This window comes from Corapipo altera, unplaced genomic scaffold (genome assembly GCF_003945725.1).
Source record: "Corapipo altera isolate COAL_440 unplaced genomic scaffold, ASM394572v1 1b, whole genome shotgun sequence".
Classification (NCBI taxonomy): Eukaryota; Metazoa; Chordata; class Aves; order Passeriformes; family Pipridae; genus Corapipo; species Corapipo altera.
The window spans coordinates 8,657,480-8,675,901 of NW_020884881.1; the positions used below are offsets into that span (position 1 = coordinate 8,657,480).

Genomic DNA, 18,422 nt, shown 5'->3' on the forward strand with positions numbered 1-18,422 from the left:
CGGGGCGCCCCGCCCGCCCCTGCGCGCATGCGCCGAGCGCCGCGGGCATGCGCCGCCCCGGCGCGGTGGGACGAGAGACCTGGCGAGCGGGAAGGGAGAAGGGGAAAGGCGCGCCTATGGAAACAGCGGGTGTAGTTCCCAGCCCGTGCGCTTCGCATGGAGCGGCGGCTGCCCCGGCCGCAGAGCGGAGCACTCCGGAGCCGCAAAGAGATCGCATCCCGCGGGAAATACGGCCTCGCTCCGGAGACTTTGGGAAGCTGCGAGGCACTGAGTGATCGTTTAAAGCGATGTGCAAGTGCCTTCCGAAGCTAACTGAAAAAAGCACGATAACGTGGCCTGCGGGGATAATACTGTTTCGAGCACTATGGATATAGAAGCAGGCAGTGTTTGAAGAGAGGCGGTATCTTGGGTTAACTGCAAAGGGAAAGGATTTAGGACAGTGGGCTGTAATACTGGGGAAGGGAAGATTTTAAGCTCACAAGCCAGTCTTCAGACCTGAAGTGAAAAAAAGTAAGAGGGCTCACGTATGCCCAAATTCCCTGTTCTGCGCTGATGGAGTTAATAAAAAGGCACTGCCTCACTACAAGCCTTACCCCTTAGTAACAACATTAGTCTGTCTCCAGATTTTTCCTTACAATTCCAGCAACTCTCATTCTCTATGCCAGAGTCCCCTGCAGTCTTTCCAACTGTGCTGCTGCCAAAACAGTGGATTATCATTATGCTACTGCCACCCTGCCCACAAGTAGCTGATCAAACATAGACATCTTCTTACAGTCAAAAAGGGAGCTCTCCAATATCTTCTGGGAAGTACTAACATTTTAGGTGACATCAAAATGATTCAACAAAAGTTGCTCCATGTAAGATTTAATGAAACGAAAAAAAAATTATACCGAACATTTTTATTCACAGATCAGAAAGAAGACTGAAAACTCCAGTATTTTTTATAATGAGGCAAGCAAATAGAACCTACCCCCCATAAACAGATAATGATGAATTCCACAGCATTAATTCAGATTTTCTCTTTTTAATGGTTTAGAGGAAAATGTAGATCCCTAAAAAAAGAGTTTCAACTAGCATGCCAAAGTACACACAATTTGAATTAAACAATTGTTCGGATATCTACAGCATTTGAGAATAAAAGAAACTTGAAAATCAGAAAGCAATAGGAACAGATTCAAAGAGTATTTTTTGCTTTTTAGGGATAGGCAGACAGTGGGTTTCAAGGAAGGAAAGATACAGCAACCTGCCAATGTTCTCACTGAATTCTGATCAGTCTGTTTCCATCATTTTAGCATCTATAATAATTGGATCAGACAGAAAGAAAAAGGTGGTGGGAGGATGATACTACAAGAGGTAAATAACCAGGCTAAAAATATGTTTCTCTGTACATTTGTTCCCTCATCTCAGAAAGAGCAGGCAGCTTTAGCTACAGCACATAAAGCTCTTACACTGACATGCCAGTGGCCCAGGCTGTAATTCAGCAGCCAGGGATTTTGCTAGCTAAGCCCTGTTTTCCCTTGACATGCTCTGAGCACTGAGTCCTGGAAGGAGAAGCTGATAGATCTGATTATTAGCTGTGCAGCAGAGATGCTCAACAGATGTTCTCACAGGCTATGAGCTAAAGCAATCCAGTCTGCTCACAGACAAACATGGGCTCGGCACTAGTGCTCAACACCACATGGAGATGGCTCTTAGAGACAATTGGCACGGGACAGCACTGCTTGCAGCTTTGCACCATTATAGTCATATTTATAACCACAGATGTCTCCATGGGATTTTATGAGGGAAAACGCAGGAAATAGTTTTCAGAATTTAAGAAAAATAGAGAATACTTATATAGTGATAACACTGTACATTACACTAACAGTATATATTTGACTGCACTGTGCTAAAGCAACATAACAGTGATTGTATCAAGTACCAGACTACTAATTCCTTTCCTTATGCCTCTGTGTGCCTGTTTTCTGCTCTCCTGATCACACTTCAGTGGTGGCAGCCTATAAGCATCTGCCAAATTACCTTCAGGAGCCTGACGAGGAGGAAGAAATCCAGCTGCCAGCAGCAAGCCACGCAGGTGAGCCCAGGGGCTTTACACACTTTGTTTCAGTATGGTATTTAATAAGATCCCAAAGCACCCTGAGACTTGAATGCAGTCATCTATGAAAAAATACAACCGCCTTCCTAAAAAAACCAGCACTTCTTAACGCTGGTGATTTATAAAGTCCCTTGATGTGTGTGAAGAGAGGAAACCACGTCTCAAATCCGTACAGCTGAGCAAACCACAAAGCAAGCAGGACAGAAAAAAAAAATCTCCCAGGAACGCTGGGCTACAAAGGACATTGATATCAAAGACAATAACAAAGAGGATGGTAGTAGACTCAGCAAGAGAAGCAAAAGTAAACACGCACAGATGCCACCCGCCTGCACTTCAACACACTTCAGCATTAGTTAAAATGATGGAAACCGTACACAAGGCACACAAAACTAAAAACCTGGATAAAGCACGTCGAGGCTTAACCCAAGCCCTCATCGTTTGCTACTGTCGCCTGCACAGGTGGTTCACGATAGCTCAAAAAGCACTTTGTTAGCGCGAAAGCGCGAGGGGAAGGCCGGGAAGAAGGAGCGGGGATCGGCCGGGAGCGCCTGGAGGGGTGAGGCGAGACAGGGATTGAGAGAGCAGCCGCTTTACCTCGTGGAGGCATCGAGGTGGCATTTAGGGAGAAAAGGAAATACAGGTGCAGACGAGCAAATATGGAGATGAGAGGTGGGAGTGGTTGGAAAGGAGGCGGAGAGGTATAAAATCAGTCCCGCGGCCGTGCGGTGAGAGGACTGGAAGGGGTGGAGGTGGGTGGCTGTGAGGGAGAGCAGCCCGGCACCATGGAGCGGGATGGGGCGGGAGCGCCCTCGGCCAATGAGGGGGAACCACGCTCCAGGAACTGGGGAGGAGGCGGTGTCAAGGGCGGTGTCCAGAACGGTGTCCCCTGCCCCGGGGCCGCGCTCGGCCTGCTCGCGGTCCCGCCCGCGGAGGGGCTGGGGAATCTGTCATGCCCACGGCCGGAGCCGCTGAGCCTTGTGGCAGAGCCGGGGTAGAGTTGCCGTCCCTCCGTGAGGGCAGCGGCGGGTGCAGTGCGGTAACGCAGGCGGCCACTGCCGTGGTGTTTATTGATGGGCTTCCATTTTCCTGGTCTATACTGGGTTTCAGTAAAGACAAAGTGTTGATGAAAGGAAGCCGTGGTCTCCCTGTTCTCTCACGTCAGTTTTCCAGTTCGGCTTCACTTCTGGTCTTTTGAGAGATCCTTTTTTAAATTACCTAAGTGAAGATTTCTTGTCATGGGGTCTCAAAAAGCAGAACAATCCAGTTCACTGAAAGGAAGACGATGCTAAAAGCAACTGAGGCTATCTCAAGCAATCCTATTTACCACTAATACATCGTGTAAACAGAATGGCTTTATTCTACATAATCACCACTCTTTTAATACATAAATATTTTCGATTAAAAAATCTTTTTAAAAAGATAATTCAATCCTAATTCTTATTTTGAATATTTTTGTGACTTAGATAATGTTTAAGATGCAATTTATGCAGCTGTTTCATGAAGCTCATGGGGAGCTCACAGGGGAGCAGGGATAAGTCCTAAGCCCTCCAGTGAAGTACTGTGAAAGCTGTAGTTAAAAATGTTAGTGTAATCCCTAGGGGTTTTTTTCTTTTCCTAAAAGTTTAAATTGTTTGGTGTAGGCAGATAGTGGACTCCAAGTTGTGTCTTTCATTCAGCAGAGATGCTGTATATTGTTACTAGATTGTATGGTGTCCGTGGAGAGGAAGGGAACATCAGTCGCTGAACTGAATTCCTGTCTAGATTACAGATGTCAGGTTAGTAATAAATCCTGGTCTTTCACCACTTGGCTATTTTTAGTAATTAGATAGTGATTACAAAACAAATATTTTGATAATTGATAAAGTTACATAAAAGCACTAATCCTTTTGCATAATGCTCTTGAATTGTCTAAACATAGCAAAAGGCCAAATCAGGAAATAAAGACACACTAGTATATTTTGTGACCTTAAGTATTTCTTTGATTTTAATGTTCTGGTTTACATTCTTTGGCACACAGTTTTCCTGAAAAAACACGTAACCATTAATGAATAGGTTTCTCAAAGCTTCTCTGAAGTTGTATTCACAAATACACTATTTTTTACTCATTTGCTACAAGTTTGCTTTGTCCCGGCATAAAAGTTAGTCTTGAGAAGTATTGCTAGTCTTAAAAGCCTGGATGGTTAGGAAGTATTTGGCCTTTTGCCAGGCTACCTGATTGAGAATGGTGTTAGATGGCACAGTGGAGGGACAAGAACCATTTGCCTTGATAAAGACATTGCTATGTGTTAACTGCATAAAAGACACTAAAGTCCCTCTGAGGGTTTGGGAGAGATCTGGGTAAGTCATACATGAGCTGATACTAGGATATTCATAAATAATAAGTTTGACATAGTCTTACTAGTACTTCATCAAAATTTTTCAAGTCATTGTGACCCTTGTGGTGTTAGAATTATACTACTAGTATGCATGTAAGTTGACACTTAATCAACAGGAATCATCAGATTTCCCCAAACTTATAAACTTGTAAACTTTGTGGTGTAGGTAAATATGCACATTTGTTGTTTGGGTTCTATAAGAAATAAATCTTGTGAGTTTTCTTGAAAATTCTTCTCTTGCTGTTCTGTCAGGCCAAACAGGTTTAAAGAATTCTTGGCAAATTGCTAGAAAGGTCTTACTTTATAAGAATATTATTTTGATTTTAATAATAAAGAACATGAGCTTCTTCTGTTGGTGAGAGGTTTTATTTATTTATTTTACCATGCCTGTTGCTTTCTGTAACAATTTGAATATGCTTGGTGAGAGCTGAACCTTGCAAAAATAAGAACTGGTAATTAAGCTTTTTATTTAAGCTGATAGTCAAAGTGTAATCTGGCAACCATCAATTTAATTTCCATTAATTTTCATAACACTTCTGCAAGGCAATCTGAAGGGGTCAGGATACTCTTAGGTGAGCACCTCAAAATATCCAGTAGGTTTAATGCATCCCAGCTCTTCAAACAACCATTGTATTTCTGCACAGACCTGCCCACACAGGGAATGGAGACCCTGTAGCCACATCTGTGGAGTATCCTGTTTTCTTTCAGCCTCTGTTTCTGCATGGCAATACTTTTTTTATGAACTGCTAGCACATGACACTTCTTTGATGCCCATCTGACTGAGACCCAACTTCTGGCAACAACTTTGAACATACTCTCTATAATCCCCTGCCCAGCTCTCTCCCCATCTTCCTTGCCCAGTCTATGGCCCTATGATTACCGATGGACCTTTTCAAAACATTAAATCTTTTCTCTGCCAGGGTTCTTGAATCAGCTGCTTCTCTTCCCTCTCCCACCCTCTCAGCCTCCAACTTTAAATAGACCTGGCTTCCCCAAACTCTGGTCGTTTTCTACCCTGACTTGTGTTGCAGGCTACTTACCCTTCAAGATACAGCAGAGACTCCAAAGTGCCATCTGGCTTGATATTCACAGACACAACTCCCTTGACTCCACTCTGGCAGTTCAGGGTAATGGTCACAAACTACCTGGTGAGAAAGGGCTGGCAACGTGTGAACAAACCAATTGCTGTTGAAATGTGCTCCACACAGGTGGTCAGCAAGGGAAAGATTGCTTCCTTCCTTCTTTCCCTGAAAAGGAAGTGCCTCAATAATAGCTTTTGAAAGCAAGAGGCATTTCCTTCTCCAGCTTTGCTGTTGGCATTTTCTGTGCTTGGCTGGGTTTCTATCATACCCAGCTGCTCCTGCCTAGTGGTGACAACGCTTTCCTTCCCTGTGACAAGGGGAGATCAGGAAAGTGAATTGAGACAAATTTTTGCTGCTTTCTTCCATCTGGTGTAATTAAATACTTGAGAGAAAGCAGAGCTTATATATTCTTGATCCTGGGAAACTTATATAAATCTATCCAGCAGTCTCCAACTCACTAGCATGTAGTGTTCCAGCCATGCTACTGCTATGTTGATATCATTAGGATCATGAAAAAATGTAATCATTCCCCTAACTTATGTGTGACTTTTGTGTGATGCTTCCTGTATTTGTACAGATTCCAGATGTTACAGGATAGACGCAAATAAAAATAAACAGCTGATAGTCAGCCAGCCAGCATTCTGTCATGCTTTTAGGTAATTAAAATGTATATGTTGATAGATTTAGATACCTCCAGAAGCCTTTGTATTAAATTTCATTTGGGACTGAAAATGGAGAATCTCCAAAATGTCAGTTTAGCTGTTTACGTTGCCAAGTTAGGCAAAAGAAGGCACGTGTTCATGCTTTTGGCTGAGCTCAGATTCATCTGACTCCTGTCTGCTCTGTGCTCGCTGTCTTGTGCAACCAGGGACCTCATGGATGACCACAGGAGAGGAGCCGTGTAAGGGTGCTGTTATGGTGCGCAGCCAGACACCACACATCACAGGTATTGGTGACTTCAGATGGAAAACTTCAGATTTCCCAGTTATTTCACCCTGCAGGCAGGCCTTTCTGAAGCTTCTGCAGCTTCCTGAAGATTTATTCATTTCGGTCTAAATGTACTTTTTCTGATTTCTGGTGATTTTGTGATACTTTTGTTTTCCAATTATGTAAGAAAGAAACCATTTCTTCCATTCAATGAAGTAATGAGAAAGAAAAGTGATTTCAGTCCATCTCAATTTTACTAACCGAAAAGAATTTAAAAGAACAAAAATTATTTTATTCCCTGTCAATCTGAAACATATATAAATTTGAAGTTCCTGTAAAAAAATGAGAAAGTATGAGAACAGATTTTCTTTCATTTCAGAGACTTGTAGTCCAGATGCTTCCCAGGATGATGGAAAAGGCATTTTCACTTTGTGCTTCCAACTGGAGGACCAGAGCCAGTGGCTCCTATGGAAGTTCTAACCACCAGACTTTGGTGCTGCTGCCACTGCTGTTGTCCTCCAGTGGACAAAATCTTCTCTCCACTGTTTGGTCTTCTCAGACTGAAGCTGTTGTCCTTCTGTCTGTGAGGTTCTCCTTCTGAAGATCTCAATTTCCTAGTTTTTTTGGGCAGGGAACTTGTGGAATTGACTGTTTTCCCTTTGTTTCTTCTTTAAACTGTGGTCTTCTGGATTCTGATTTTGGTCATTCACACTCCCCCCTGCCATTAAAAAAAAAAAAAAAAAAAAAAACACCAAACCCACACATCCGAGTTCCCAAACAGATTTCTGTATTGGTAAGAAAACATTTCTAAGCCAGTGTATTGGGTTTGCATGACCAAGTTTTGGTAGTGGAGGGGCTACAGGGAAGGCTTCTGTGAGAAGCTGCCAGATGGTTCCACCATGTCCAGTAGAGCCAATGCTAACCAGCTCTAGGATGGACCCACTGCTGGCCAAGGTTGGGCCCATCAGGAATGACAGTAATGCCTCTATGATAACATAATTAAGAAGGAGAGAAAAAGTTATTATGCAGGTGAAAATTGCAGCCAGAGAAGAGCGGAGTGAGAATGTGTCAACAACTCTGCAGACACCGAGGTCAGTGCAGAAGGAGGGGCAGGAGGTGCTCCAGGTGCCAGAGCTGAGGCCCTGCAGCCCATAGTGCAGCCCATGGTGAAGCAGCTGTGCCCCTGCAGCCCATGGAGGAGCATTGGGGTGCAGAGACCCACCTGCAGCCCATGGTGGAGCCCATGCCAGAGCCTGAAGGAGGCTGTGACCCCGTGGGAGGCCCATGATGAAGTAGGGTCCTGGCAGGGACTGGCTGACCAGTGGAGAGAAGAGCCCATGCTGGAGAAGGTTTTTCTGGTAGGACTTGTGGCCCTGTACGGGACCCACGCTGCAGCAGCCTGTGCCTGAAGGATTGCACCCCATGGAAAAGTGACCCATGTTACTGCAGTTTGTGAAGAACTGTTGCCTGTGGGATGGACTCATGTCGGAGAAGTTTGTGAAGGACTGTCTCCCGTAGGAGGGACCCCATGGGGAGCAGGGGAAGGACTCCTCTCTCTGAGCAGTGGCTGAAACAATCTGTGATGAACTGACCATAACACCCACTTGTCTCCCTGCACTGCTGGGTGGGAGGAGGAGGTAGAACTTGGGAAGGAAGGAGGGCTGGGGGTGTTTTTTAAAATTGATTTTATTTCTCATTCTCCTGCTTTGATCCTGTTAATAATAAATTTGATTAATATCCCCACTTTGTGTCTGTTTTGCCTGTGATCGTGATTGGCAACTGACCTCTCCCAATCCTTATCTCAACTCATGAACCCTTTGTTGTATTTTCTCTTCTCTGTCTAGTTGCAGAGGAGAGTGAGAGAGTGGCTTTAGAGAGTACCTGGTGTTCAGCCAGGGTCAACCCACTACAGCCAGTGAGCCACAGAGGTTCCTCAGGGGCCAGAGAAATTTTCTGAACTCAAGGTAGTTTTCTAAACAACATCACTTTAACCTTTGCAGAAGAATTTACTTTAACCTAGAGAAAACTACTTAGGATAATTTAGGCTGACAGGTATGGAAAATCTAATAATAGGGATTTAAAACAGAACATTGCCACAAATTTGGATGAATAAAAATAGGACAGTCTGTTCTTAGCACTTTCAGCAATACAGAGACCATTAGCAGAATAAGAGCACTGTTATGGCCTATTAACAAACACTGTAGTGGAAAAAGCTTTCTGGTGAGAAGCTTCATTATTTTGTGTTACAGGGTAGTGGTTGTTGTGTGAAAAACTGTTACAGTCATCCTAACTCTGTATTTATTGTCCTTGTACAAATTGTGCTTTACAGCTGTAATAGAATTATTAACCCTGGTTTACTAAGAGGTTTCTTTCTTTTTTTGTTTGCCAAAATATAGCTTGATATTTCAAAACAAAGTATTATTGACATTTTAAAAGCATACAGGTGAATCTAATTCAGTGACTGCTTTTCATGCTGCTTGAGTCAATTTGTTGGCAGAGTTGAAAGGACCCTCTGGCCTGTATTGTGTGTACTTGCAGTTTTTGTTTTCTTGAAGAAAGTAGTTGAACAGATGTCTTTCAAAAAAAAAAATCTTTGGTCAAATTGTCTTTAAAAATAGCCAATTTTTGTGACTAATATGAAACACCTTGGCTTGAATGGCTTGAAACAAGCATCAGTTCTCTGAGAAACAAACCTTTTCATTTTGCTAAAATGGTGACATATGCAAAGCAGGTATTAGCTTTTAAAAGTCTTTTTCAGTTGTCTTATATGCAGAGATTTAGATTATTCCCAATAAAGTAATCAGTATAAATATGACTTCTCTTAACTCCTGCAACTCTGATATAACTCTCCCTCTTTAATGGATACTCTGTTTTAGAAGAGAAAATGTGCATGGTTAATTCCTATGGTTGTGGGCTTTATATATATAACCTACAACACTTCCTTAAAGCCTCAAAATGCAATTTTCTCCTCACCATCATTGAGGAATCTTCTGTGTGGACTTAATGGGGCCAAATAAAGCCAGGAACCCAGAATGTGTGCTTGAGAGGGTAATCTGCTTTCCTTGGGGTACTTTCCCTTTGTTCCGCTGTGGAAGGTTGGCAGGGACACAGTAAAGGCCTCAGACAGCTGTGGGTGACAACAGCCTGTAGAAGCAAATACTCCAGGGTGAAGCACTTCTTCAGTCTGGGTTTTTGTTGGTGTCTCAAAACCTGTAAAGGAACCAACAGAGATTCTCCAAACAGCTGTGGAAATGCTGCCATATGTAAGAAAAGAGCAGGGCATGCCAAGGGAGGAGACTTATTTGTGACTTCCCAGACTGGACATCACTTTGCATTCCCACACGGAGGGTAGCGGCTTCATCAGGAGGATGCTAGTTCCATGGGCTTTTGCAATTTCTTATTCAGATATGATAAATCATAACTGGAAAAATGTATCGAAAAGCTCACCGTAGCTATCCTGGCAATGTACAAAACAGAGCAGAGCTCTAGCTCAAGGCCTGATGAGCCATGGTTACTGCCACAAGGGGGAAAAACTATTCAAGGCCTGTTGAGCCATGGTTACTGCCACAAGGGGGAAAAACTATTCATGAGGACTGTGGTAAGGGAACAGGCCCCTTTGGGAGGGCATCCAGAGCAGCTGCAAGTTCAGATTCACCATATGGCTATGCTTGTCTAACAGTTCTCCACAGGTGGTGCTCTGCCTTCAGCCTTTGTCCACACGTGTGGCATCAATGCTGCTGTGTCTCTGATCCCGTGTAGTGTGGTACTGATGGGTGCAATCCCATGGCATCTGGATGCAGTGGCCTGAGCTGGGTACTGGTAAACAAGATTTGTCAATACCCCCATGCTCGATAAAAGGGTGAAGCCAGCTTGGGGTTCACCCTGGAGGTCTAGCTGGGAGGGTAGAAGAGGAAGAAAGGTCAGAGGCAGCCCTGGAGACTAGTGTGCAACACCCTGTGAAGGCTGGAAAAGCTCTTTTGCTTTCTTTTCCTCATTTATCTTCAGTTGTTTATTCCTGAGCATATTCCTTTTCTTTTTTTTTTTCTTTCTAGTCCTCTCTGCTATGCTTTTATGTGCAATAATCCATTTTTTTCTCTTGAGTTTAGGGAGAATAACTATTCCTGATTAATAGGCCAGCAAAACAATTAAAAATTAAAAATTTCAAGCACTTGTGTTTATTGATGTGAGAAGGTTCCTAGAAACAGCCTTTTCCTGTTTTACTGCATGAACTCACTGAGTAAATGAGACATGAGTAAACACGAGACTGCAACAGGGTATGTGACAGATTTCTCCTACTACCAGTCATATTGCCAGCTTGGAAATGTCAGGTTCTTAGGAAATAATGTGAAATGTATTTTGAATGTATATAGCTTGACTAACACTTAGAAAATCACACTGATATTTTAAACAAATCCACTCTATCTTTTTTGTCTTTAATGTTTATTACTACTATCAGCAATCCTGTGCCTACCAGGGAGATAATATTTGAGTTGAAACTGCATTTCTTGTTCAAGGTGGAAAACACAAAGACTTCGAACACCTGACTTGCACACAAAAGGTGAAGGGCACTGCGGAGTGCTGTGACTGTTAGAAAGTAAATTATAAATAGACTTGACATCCTTTTCGATTATGGAAAAGCTCATTAAAAATAATTATTAAATACAAGTTTAAAACTAGTCATTTGCTTCAGGATGCAAGATATGGAGGAGCAGCCAGCCAGTGGGATGTGGAGGTGAGGAAGCTGGGGGATAGGGTGGCCTCCCTCTCCTGACACACCTGAGCTCTGTAGCATATTCCTCTGCTGCCCTTAGCTCTCTCCTGATCAGATTTATTAAAAAAAACCCTTCTCTTATTTGATTGTAAACGTACAATTTATTCTGTTTTTATTATTCAGTGCTACGTTCTCCCAATATGTAGAAACTCCAAAAATGCAGTCTTTGTCTCAAGAAAGTACACTTTAAGCAGAAGATATGCTTGAAGAAATGAGATAGAAACAAAAGAGGGGAGAGAGAAATGTAGCAAGATTGTTTTGCTTTTCAGAACATTAGATTTCATTTAAGGTTTTGGCCATGGATGGGATTTGTCTCAGTACATTTTAATTGTCTAAAGTACAGGCATCTGCCCTAAGCTAGGGAATTGGGCTGCCCATAACCAAAAGAAAGCAGCAGATATCTCTGAAAGGGAATTTATCCCCGTAAGGTAAGTGTCTAAAGAAGGTGGTAGGATGGACTCTGTAGGGATTCCTGTCTTTCCCCATTGACACAAAGGAAGCCCAGGTGATTTTTTTTTAGATTAAATACTTATTTTTCACATGGCAACAGTAATCCTAGGCTCGAATAATTTTATTTCTTATTGAAAATTTCAAGTGGTGTCTCTACTCCTGCCCTCTTCACTCACTGCTGGTTGGTGTCTGTGAAGGGAACATATGTTGCTGTGCTAGCAATTCCTGTCCTTTGTGTGTATTACGGATATGCCTTGGGCCTAAGAAATTACAACCTTCGGACCTGTGATGACTTGAAAAATCACACACCAGTGCTATCTACCCTCCAGCCAGCATGGGACGAGTGATGCCTTATAAATCCAGATCCTTTACCAGTGGAGAGATTAAAGAAGCAAGAAAGAAGTTTCTTAATCCCTGCCTCAAGCAGTTTAAAACCTCCTTCTTACTTGGGGTCCTACATAAATCAGAACACAGGACTGGCTATATTCTGCAAATAAATCTTGCTTGATATTTACTTCTCACATAACTTCTCTGTAACAAATTCTGAATTCCCTACCATATATGCTAATAAAATGTCACCCATTTTATAATTTAGTAGCATCATAATAATAATAGTTTCTTCAGTTGTATTTCACTCTTTCAGGGAGTGTTTGACATACTGCTTACACATATAAAGTAAATTTAATATCTTAATATATAATTTAATCTTACATTTCTTAATCCTGAAACCCACTAAGTATGAGCCATCTGTACAGTAAGTAATCATGCATGAGTGCAAACCAAATGCAGGTTAAATTAGCCTGAAAAATGTCTCCCACAAGTAATTTCCACATGCATTTGAGGAAAATAATTTCAAAAAATCCAAGTGTCAGAATTATTTCTGCTACAGTGAACAATCAAAGTGATGGCAGAGGACACTTAGCACTGAGCATTGCAATAGGATTAAAGAACACACACCTTTTTTTCCCAAAAGAATAGGAACTGCCAAAAGAAAAGCAATGATTAACATGTTTAATACATATAGGAAACCTTCTGTTTAAGGATGTGATGATACTTACAAGCAGTCAGAGGAGAACTGATAACAAATATATCACAACCAAAAATGTGTATCAAGACAACTTGCCATTCTTGAAACTGGAATCATAGTGCCACAGGTTTCAACAAAGACACCAAAAAACAGTGGCCAGTTCCATGCCTGAGTTGCTGAACACCATTTTGGAGCTCCTTCATCACCTCATTTCCCACAACCACTCTGTACCCCACACATCACCCTGCACTGTGCTTGCTGCCAGGGACATTTACAGGCAAAGCTTGTGCTGAAATGCAAAGTTGTAGCTCATGTTGCCATGTCGTCTTTACCTTTAAATTGAGAAAACCGTAGTGCTCACAACAATTATCCAGAGCTTGAACTAATTCGAAGTTGTTTCGATACGTCCATGTGAGTGTGATCACACCTGTCTGGTGGGCATGTTTACAGTCACCTCAGAACCCCAAATCAGCCCTGCCAGACAATTCACACCCCTATTGCAAGAGATCATCCTTTCTAGCCCATGTTCAGATACCACAGTGCCAATAGACTTCTGATGTTGAGTAGATAAAAAGACTTCGATGTTTAGTTTCAAACCAGACTAACTGAACATATGTTTAATTAAACAACAGATAAAGGGTTGTGTGCCAGCACCTTAGGAATCCCAGCCTTCTGTTTTCAATTGCATGAACTTTTTCTGCCATGAACTTAACCTGTCACAATTGTCTTTCAGTGAGCATATTTGCTGATGCCAGAAGCAGAAAGAGTTCACAAATCAAGCTTTTGACAGGTTGCAGGCTGGATCTCATTCTCACCTACACCTTGGTGCCTCGGGGGACACACTGTCTCCTCCAGCTGAAGTGCACTGGTTTGCCTTTGCTTGCTTCCCTCAGTCAATTGTACTCATTTCCAGCCGCAACACTTGGCTGCCTGGAACCCAGGTAAGACCTTTTAATTTTCCTGCTAAGCGTGGAACTAAAGTATGTTGGGGTTTTGCTGATCCTTGTTTCTCTGTTAAAGGGAGTCATGTTTAAAGAGTATCATCGGTATTGAATGTCACAGTGTTAGGGTAGGAATTGGGATGTGTACCTGCCAAGATCACTCTTACCGTGGATACCTATATTTCACTACAGTGCTGTCGCAGTGGTTGCAGCTTAAATTGTCTCTGAGTCTGTCCATTATTCTGACAGGGTATAAAATTTAAAGTCCAACACAGCAGTTTGCTCAGTTTTGCCTCAGACAGTGGATCTGTGGCCAGCTCTCTGTGTAGCCAGGGAGTCAGTCACAGCTGCATGGATGCTCACCAGCATCATCTTCCTGTCACATGCCAGGCTCTCTGCAGTTTTGGCAGTGAGAGTAGCTGAAGCAGCATGAAAGCCTGGCAACCCTTGATAGCTTTCCCTACCTGTGGTTGCTGAAGTACTCATCTAGGTATGGCTGTTGTGTTGTGTGCTGTGTGAACCAAGCCCACACAGAGCCAGTAACAACTGAAATGCTTTGATTGCCCTTGCTTATGTTCTACCTGCTCTTGGAGGATATTTCATCTTAGTTCAGAGGAACAAGAACTGAACTGGGAAGTGGCACTTTGCTCGTACAGGCATGCCCCAGCAGCCAGAGCTGCTTCAGGGTACACTGGTGCCTACACATGGAGAAAGAGGTGGAAGGTGCAAAGACGGGGGTAGGTTTGGTTTGGGAGTTCTACTTGGTAGCAGGATGCTGGGTTGTCTTTTATATCCATGGCTGCCTTTGTTTTTCCAACAGAGGTTTTGTGTTGACAAGTCTCACTTTCCTCCAGGTAGGTAGGAAGAGGAAGGGTGCCACAAGGCCACAATGAACCTCCCTTAGGTTCATGCTGAGGTTCCCTTGTATGAATCTTTTGCATTGATGCTGAAATTACCTGGTTTTCTTCACCACACTTTAAGATGTGGTTATATCTTGTCTCTGACAAAATTCATAGCACCTGACATCAGGCATTTCTCAGTAGCATCTTCATTAGGACCTCTGTCTTTGTTTCAAGTTAATGAAAAGAAACAAGAACTTTCAGAGAAAGAGTTAGATCTCTGCAAACAGCCCTGCTGAATCTAATTAGGATTAAGTTGCTTGTATTTGAATGCTACAGTATTTTAGGTGATAGCATTCTAGTTTTATTTTACACTAAGTGTAAAGATCTTTTTTTAGAACTAAATCAAAGCCAGGGTTTTCTTTTAGTCTCTATATTTTTATTATGGCTCTATCACTTTAATAAGGTACCCCTCTGGGTACCCCTATGTGCAAAGGGTGCCCTAGTGAGGCAGAACACCAAGTTACCCACCAGTTCTTCTCTTGCAGTGGTGCCAGTTTGAGTTCCACTGGGAGGCATGAGGCTGGGGCTGGCCATCCTGTTACACCTCAGTAAGTACAGATGCTACAGTTACTCAGGCCAACTTTAAAATATTATCACGTGATTTACATATCTCCAAGATTTTGTTAGAGTGCTTCTTTTAAGAAGGCACTATTGAGAAACATGACAGTGAGTCCTTATTCCCCCCTCTCCTACCTAGGACCCACGAGTGATATGAAATATTTAAGTACAAAGAAAAGTTACATGTTGTAATTGAATCTAAATCAGGGCCCAAGAGGCGCAATCAGTATCAGCTAATTAATAATGAGTGTGGATCTGTATAAATAAAGAGAGAAGGCTAACCAAACATAGGCATTGCTTTACACCTAAAAAGTCAAGCCTCTGTCGTAATCTAACTATAGCCTGAGCCATAGACTGGAATCTGGCTGCAAAATGCTGTAATTTTTACTGTTGTAATTGCATTACCATTTCTGGTGTTCTGTGGGATCTTCTTGTATCAATTTTTGGGTTTTTTTAACTGCACCTTTTATAACAAGTTGAGCCAAGTAAAGCTGAAAGATAAAGCCTCCAAGGTACCCATTCCTGTTCAGGGTTTCAGGACAGAACTTGTTTAAAAGGACAAGCCCTGTAAGGGAAGTCTTAATATAATGGGGAAAATATTTGAAGTTGTTTCAGGCAAAATAAATGAAAAACTGCTGCAATTATTTAGAGAATTCAGAATTACTCTGTTTAATTATTAAGAACCATTCCACGGGGTCTGAACAGAGAGTTCTGGCATTAGACAAGGGATTTGTTGCAAATTAACAGAAAATCTGAGGACCACTGATGTCAATATTGGTCTCAGGTCCACCACTATCACTTGGAAATCAACACAAATCAGCAGAATTAATCCCAATCTGGCTCTGCTCACAGAGTCAATTGAAATGCTTGTGATTCTGCTGTAGGAATGCTGTCAATGGGCATATCAGTGTAGGAAGCATAATAAATTATTGCTTATGGCAGATTGGCATTTTTACTGAAAAATAATGTGCTGAAAATCTAGGTTTTAGCATGGATTTGCAATATGCTAGCTATATTTTTTTATTATTATTTTGTAGAAGGCATGTTCATTACCAAAGTTCTTCAAAAAAAGGGTATTACTAAGGACAAAAGGAGTTCAGGCAAAGGATAATTTAGTTTTCTGCTGGTGTTGAGATTTAAATGATTTTGTCTGGAGAATACTGCTGAGTATATGAAGCAATTTAATCTCTCTTTGATCTTCTTTTGTGCTTAGCGCTGATAAGACCCCAGAATACACAGCACGACTGTGATGCCGGGTCCTGCTACCCAGCCGTTGGGAACCTCCTCTGGGGTCGCAGCAAGCAACTGACAGCCTCGTCAACCTGTGGGATGAACAGCCCTCAGAAGTACTGTATTGTGGGCTACCTAGAGGTTGGTTTGCTCCTTCTTTTTTAATAAACTGAACTCTACTTACCAACAGTATTCTCATCTGTTCAGGGAGTTTGCCCAGAGAAGGAAGTTTCTGTGGGAGTTGTCTGAATAATCATCAGACAGCGTGACATAAGTCTAGTGGAAGGCTGTGCCTTATTGCAGCACATATGGAGAGTTTGGCAGCAAAGAGCCTCCAGGGTGATGTGTAGCTTCTCAAGGGGGAGAAACATCCCTGAGATACACAAGGATTGAGCACAGGGATTTCTGAAGGAGCTTTGCTCTGCAAGTCCTCTTCCTGCTCACACCTCAGAAGTGAAGACTATGGTTTGTGTGTGTGTGAGTGCAGGAGCAGTGGAGCCCCACAGGCAGGCACTGCCTTGGTGGACCTTCACTGAAGGACGTCCACACAGTGTTGAAACCTGAGGCAGCCTATTCAGAGATTCACACCGTGTCTTCTCATGTCCTTTGATCTGAAATGAGACCAGTGTTGCTGAAAGCAGAAAGCTGTCTCTGAAAAGGGAAGACCAGTACTGTAGTCCAGTCTTTGGCCATATAGGTGGGTTGGCAGATTGAAAATGTGGCTCATCAGAGAGATCCCTCTCACTCTCTGGCCACAGTGATGAGGGGGACCAGTGAGCATATGGGAGCTATGCCAGGAAGGAATGGGAATTCCTCTGTTGCACATCCTGGAGGACTTGGCCCAACTGAGCTAATAAATTGTCACAAATAGAAATATTTTCACTAAATAAGAGCTTAGGCTGAAGAGGAAATACAGTTTCATTTATGAGCAATTGAAAATAATTACAGTTTATGACCTTCTGGCTAAATGGTGTGACACATTTGCAGAGTAAGGTACGGAGATGGCATCAGGCACTGCTCCAAGTTGCATGTTGGAACCACGGTTTTCTGCAAAGCGTAAATACCTCTTTCCTTTGCTGAAATAGCCTGAACCATCTTTCTGGCCCTTAAGCTGGATGATTGCCTTTTATTCTTGCTTTTTAAGAGGAGATCAAAGAGCGATAAAAAATTAATATTTTCGCTTGCCTGTACTTACCCTTTGAATTATGTAAATACAGACTCATGAAAAGGAGCAGCTGTTCCGCAATAATCCCTGTGATTTAATGCTGCTTCAACATATCTTGACCCCTGGTGGCTGTCTCTTGAAGAGGGTGAAAACTACAAATCTGCTTTGCAGAGCTCGAAAGAGAGAGACTTATGCTCTGGCAATGTGTTCTGTTCCATCAGCTCGCCTTAAATGTGTGTGTCACCAATAGTGTTTCAGTCCCACTTGACTCAATTCTCTTTCTCACCAGCACATTTTGAGTGCTTTGCTGGAGGCAGGCCAGGAACTTTGCATCATTCATCTTGTAAAGCCATGTTCTTCCTCCCTCAGTTCCTCTTTTGATGTCCTGTGTCAGGCATCATGACAAGAGCAAACCTTACTTGTGAAAGTGGGTGTTAGTCAACATGGAAAGCTACCAAGATCCAGGAGTCAGTTGGGATGTCTTACTGAAAATTCCTATAGAAAAAAAAAAAGAATTCAACTGCTTTGTGTTTGAAAAGAAGCACTGGAAATCATTGGCAGTCTTTAATATGTAATTTTATTTCTAAATTAGGTTAAGTGGTTTTTAGCTCTATGATTGAATTCACTACTTACACATGTTTTGAAAGGAAAAGAAAGGGGACAGCACTGAGGAGAGTATAAAGCCAACACTTCAGAGGCAAATGGGATCTGCCAGACATAGCTTGTATGGACATACACATGCTTGTCCTTTGGAGCAGATTTTTATGGAGCAACCTTAAACATAAGTTGACCAAGCATCATATTGTATGCATCTATATAAATCAGAGAGTGAATGCAGTCCTGCCAAATGCTTTCTTACCAGAGCTTTGTGAAATGAGATGACAGAGTATTTTTTGTAT

At 42.4% G+C, this 18,422-nt stretch overlaps 2 protein-coding genes across 2 annotated transcripts in view; one reads left to right on the plus strand and one right to left on the minus strand.

Annotated features, from left to right (window-relative positions):
• The window catches only part of ERGIC2 (ERGIC and golgi 2), a 24,528-nt gene extending 21,730 nt beyond the window's left edge, over positions 1–2,798 (minus strand). Inside the window, exon 1 of the mRNA XM_027640025.1 lies at positions 2,690–2,798. The gene's annotated coding sequence lies outside the window, so the exon portion shown is untranslated. The remainder of the gene's footprint in view (positions 1–2,689) is intronic.
• The window catches only part of LAMB4 (laminin subunit beta 4), a 55,143-nt gene continuing 36,877 nt past the window's right edge, over positions 157–18,422 (plus strand). The window contains exons 1-3 of the mRNA XM_027639992.1: positions 157–295; positions 1,988–2,074; positions 16,342–16,499. Coding sequence (XP_027495793.1) covers positions 157–295; positions 1,988–2,074; positions 16,342–16,499 — 384 coding nt within the window. The remainder of the gene's footprint in view (positions 296–1,987; positions 2,075–16,341; positions 16,500–18,422) is intronic.